This window comes from Trichoplusia ni, chromosome 6 (genome assembly GCF_003590095.1).
Source record: "Trichoplusia ni isolate ovarian cell line Hi5 chromosome 6, tn1, whole genome shotgun sequence".
NCBI classification, from domain to species: Eukaryota; Metazoa; Arthropoda; class Insecta; order Lepidoptera; family Noctuidae; genus Trichoplusia; species Trichoplusia ni.
Window position 1 is genome coordinate 11,266,967 of NC_039483.1, and position 4,668 is coordinate 11,271,634.

General features: G+C 42.5%; 1 protein-coding gene across 1 annotated transcript; it reads left to right on the forward strand.

The window, feature by feature from the left end:
* The first annotated feature begins 569 nt into the window (after positions 1–569).
* Positions 570–2,550, forward strand: LOC113495158. The gene is made up of 2 exons (XM_026873767.1): positions 570–652; positions 720–2,550. The coding sequence occupies exons 1-2, from the start codon at positions 570–572 to the stop codon at positions 1,861–1,863; spliced, it is 1,227 nt and encodes a 408-aa protein (XP_026729568.1). The 3' UTR covers positions 1,864–2,550.
* Positions 2,551–4,668: the final 2,118 nt, after the last annotated feature.

The window sequence follows — 4,668 nt, forward strand, 5'->3', positions numbered from 1 at the left end:
CCAGGTAAGTCCGAGGGAACTCCTGAACGACTTGTCCTAGGATAACCGGGTTTGGACAGTTCTGACTGGGAAATCCAGACCTGTCACACCCCCTATTATTCCCCTCACCCCCCCTCACCCCTCGACCAACCCCCCCCTCCTACCCCCCTCCTACCCCCCCCCCCCCCCCGAACACCACACGGGACCCCCCCCCCCCCTCGGACGCCATTACCCCTCGGCCTGTATCTCGGGAACGGCTGGAGCTAGAAAACTGTGAGGGTGTCGTTGAAATCGTCTCGACGAACTCTATCATCTGGCCCCTACAGTTTTTCACGAAAAATCCAGCCACCAGAAAAATCACCGGCAGGGAACTCAGAAACCACATCACACGCCAAGGCAATACTCCGTCAGCGGCAGCAGGACATCAGCAGCACGCGACGCAGCGGCAACAACATCGTCGTCACATTAATAGTTATACGAGTCCATCACCGTAGGTAGTTTAGTTAATTAATTAAGTTATAATATTAAGTCATACAACACTAAATTAGCCTGTAAATTTACCTTATTTCTTCAATCTCCTATCTATCATAATGTCAGCCCCCATGAAAACTAACTCCGCCATCGCAAGCAAGGTCAAGCCGACGCGGTCGCTTCGGGAGAAGGTGCTGTCAAAGTCAGCGAAGTCTGTCGCCTCGGAAAGGTTGGCGCAACCATCGCAGACGTGCACAGCGGACCTAAAGCCGAAAGCGGCCTCGGTGTCAAAACGCGGCGGACCAAAGGACGGCAGTGCTCCAACAGCTGAAGAGCCCCGTCACTGCTTACAGCTCGGCCTGCTCGGAAGCCTCCGACCAGCAACGCACGAGGGAAAACCAGCGAGTCTCGGAGATAGTAATTGAATGGGAACAGTGCAACGTCTCCCCACCCAAACACATTGTCACAGACGAGGAGGACTCAGACGCCTCGAGCCGGACAGACTACACGTCCGGCAGGAGGGCGAGCATCCTGTACAGGACACCGAAGAGAGGTACAGGTGTCCATATGGACCTCGCCACAAGAGAGGCGAATACCCTCCTCCAACAGGGAAAAGAGGCGTTGGAGGCGGCCGGCAACATGAAGCGGGAATGCAAGGCCACCGCCCAGGAAAGCCTTCAGGGCCTGTACGAGACGGTCCTCTCCTTGTCGGACTCCAGGGCCAGACACAAATACAACCTGGAGAAGGAGAGGTCTCGGCACGCACAGGAGCTAGTGCGCGCAGAGCGGGCTCACACTCGGGACATGCTCGCTCTCAAAGAGACCCTCGCCACGGAGCTGTGTGGAGCAAGGGAGGACATACGGGACACCCTGAAGGCCACCAAGAACATCAGAGAGTGGCTAGGCTCGGAGACCCTCGAGGCGCTGAAAGCAAGCGCTGAAACGAAGAAAGGCGTCCAAGCGCTTGAGGCGACTATTAGGAAAGAGGCGGAGAGCACGCGTAAGGAGATAGCCAGAGGCTCTGGGTCGCCGGGAAAAGACATCCCGAACCCAATCCTTATGCGCCTCGAGCTGAATATCGCCAACATAACTAATCAGCTCGATACTCTCCGCAAACAGCTGGACCGCCTCAAGCAGACGCCAAAGACTCCAGCCACCAGCAGCAGCGCGCAGTCCATCCAGCACGAATGCTGCATCACCCCCGCAATGGTGACGGCCGCCTCCACGATGGAAAGACTGGAGGCACAAGTACTAAAATTAACCACACAACTCACCACACACATTAACACACCCCCTCCTCCTCAGCAAGACATCAGCCGACACTTCAAGCCACTGAAGGAGAAGCTACAGTCAGTGTCCTCTCCATGGAGAGCAATAAGCTCTTCAGTATTGAATTACGTAGCAGTGATTTGAATCCAATGTTTGATGATAAGGAATGTGAATTGTTATTGACATTGAAATCAATACCCATTATTACAACTATTGCGCTACTGTTCATTAAAAACTTGAGATTGGTTCACATACTAACTTAGAGGTCTCGAAATCTCTCGGGACTGCGAGCCTGACCTTTTCATGTCGAACGAATTAAGCGCCGCTATAACTAGTGTCAGGCCTCTTAGGGACTGTACGCATTACAATATTCATCTTTTCAGGATCCCTAAGGATTAGTTGTCGAACCATCTTTTTTCTGGGAATATGTTAACGAAAAGCGTCTTCATTTTTCATGGGATGAGTTAAAAAAAGACTTAGAAGTGTTCCAGTGCGAGTCAGATTTGGGAGATAGAGAGTTCTATATAAAGAGGCTTTAAACTAAAAACTTTAGCAGACAATGGTTAGTCACCCATCAAATTAATGTATGAACATAAGTATAACTTACCAACTGTAACCTAGGTTTCCATTATTAATTTGTTGTCGAATTGGCAACAAAAATAAATCATGTGTAAACATTCAAACTGTCTGCCAATCACGTATAAATAACGGTGGCATTCCGACAGATAGACAGCGGAGCCTTAAAGGGTGTTGTTTTTATCCTTTGGAAATAGAACTCTAAAAGCACGTTTTACTATGGAAACTCTAAAATAATACAACGACGAGAATTTCTTTATCACCCCTTTTGTATTCATTTTATTTTGCGAACGTGTTCAGTGAACGAGTCCACTTCCTAGTCAAGATGAATCTGACTATTTAACGCGAGACAAAAGCCGTTGCTTTATAAGGCTTTAAAGGCTTTGTTTAGTTTTCCCACTGAACGGTCGGGCGTTGCGGTCTAGAACTAATTTATTCACTAGTTGAGTGCCTGAAGGCATTTGTGTTTACACGATCAAGTAAAATAACATATTAGATTTATTTTCACATATTATTATATTAGAGAACATTTTATATAAAAGTTTCAACAATATTGCTTCTCTAGCTGTTGTTGCTTGCTATCTCTTCGTAGAGACAGACTTTCCAGTAAGATGTGGCTTATTCCTTTTTTATGATTTTCAAGAGTTCTTGATTCAAAAATCGGTTGTGCTTATAAATCTTTACTGTTTTTCTGTAACTATTTTCGCATGCCTATTAAAGGCGAGATTGCGTCAATAATTATTATTCTATATTTATAATCTTTTTGCAAACCATGCCTTGTGCGAATTATGATCTATTATATTATAGTTATATTTTATCAATTAGTATTAGCATTGATCAAACGTTAGAATTTATGGAGATGACTGAGGAAAGTCATGTGACCATTAATAATGAAAGTTATTTTCAAACACTTTAAAATTTCCTACTAACGATTATAGCAGTGTCATTTGCCCAGAGGAGCTTAGGTGACTTGCACTTGACTATGAAATTGACTGTCAAACTACTTGCACTTATTATGACGACCCGCTTATTTCAAACTCAATGGAAGTTAATAGTCATGACGAGATACGGCGTCAGCGGTGTTGCATCAACTCATCTTTTGAAATACTTCTCTCGTATTCTCTTCACGAAAGTTATACAATCCTTGTTAATATGAGTTTGATTTGTTTTGTTGACTTAAGTTTGGATAAAAATCTTTATCTCTCTTTAAAACAGATTTGCATGATGGAATTGTTTTTTTAAATGATTATATATATATAGCTATAAATTGTAAAATGTACAACATTTTCTTCTACGTTTTGCGGTTCTCATTAGTTCATAGCAGTTTACAAGAGTACTTAGTGAGATTACATAATGTATGTAAATATGGAAGTAGATTGCCGACCTCACCGAAAATTCGTGTTTATAGTGTTTGCTCGGACCAAATGAAGTAGTTCTGGTTTCGCGAATTACAGAGTAAATAATGGAATATATTGTTGAGTAGCGCCGCTTACGGAACTAACAGATTAGTTTAGAATACGAATGAAATTTATTTATTCTTGGTTTCGCATTTGTTTATGTGATTTAATTACTGTACGGTATTGTTTCTGTTATTGTTATGTACAGGCACGACGTAAAGTATCGATTTAAAATGTTTCCCGAAATAAATACACTTAATAATATAATACTTTAAAAATACTGTACTAAATAAGACTATCCTAAGTTTTTTTCTGTTTTTTTTTTCCGGAGAAATTACAGTTTCGAACAGCACTCTTCGAGTCACGTGTTCTGTAATAAGTATAACGTTTCTTAAGCGCCAGTTTTTTAAGACTACTAGAAAGAAGAACATTTTGATTTTGAATCTCCCACAAACATCTTAAACTCCGTTTAAACTATACATTTTGTAACATCATTTCTATGTCATAAAAAAACATCTTAACAGAATAAAAATAATACGAATAAACACACCATAAAGAAATAAATTCAATTCCCCAAAAAATCCTAATATATATTCGAGGGAATATTTCGACAATCGCATTGAAGCTCCTCTTTATATTTTCGTCTGTTACTGCGCGGCTTATGCAGTGTAAACAAACTGAAAGAAATAAGTTATGTGTGGGTATAATGCGGCTAGTGGTGACGTAGCGCTGTTCTCTTATTGTGGTAAACAAGTATCATGCAAGCGACATAATAAATAACGAACCCGAGATCCTTCTCAAATACCCTGTGCTTTGTTAACTGTGGCTCTACCATACCATATAGTAATACTTTAGAAATTGTAGAAGCGAGACACTACACTGCATTAATTATTGTTGTCTCTCTTACGCGATCGTAAAACTCTTAGCGTAAGAGGTGGTTGTAGGCCAACTGCACTGAGGGGCAATATCATACAAA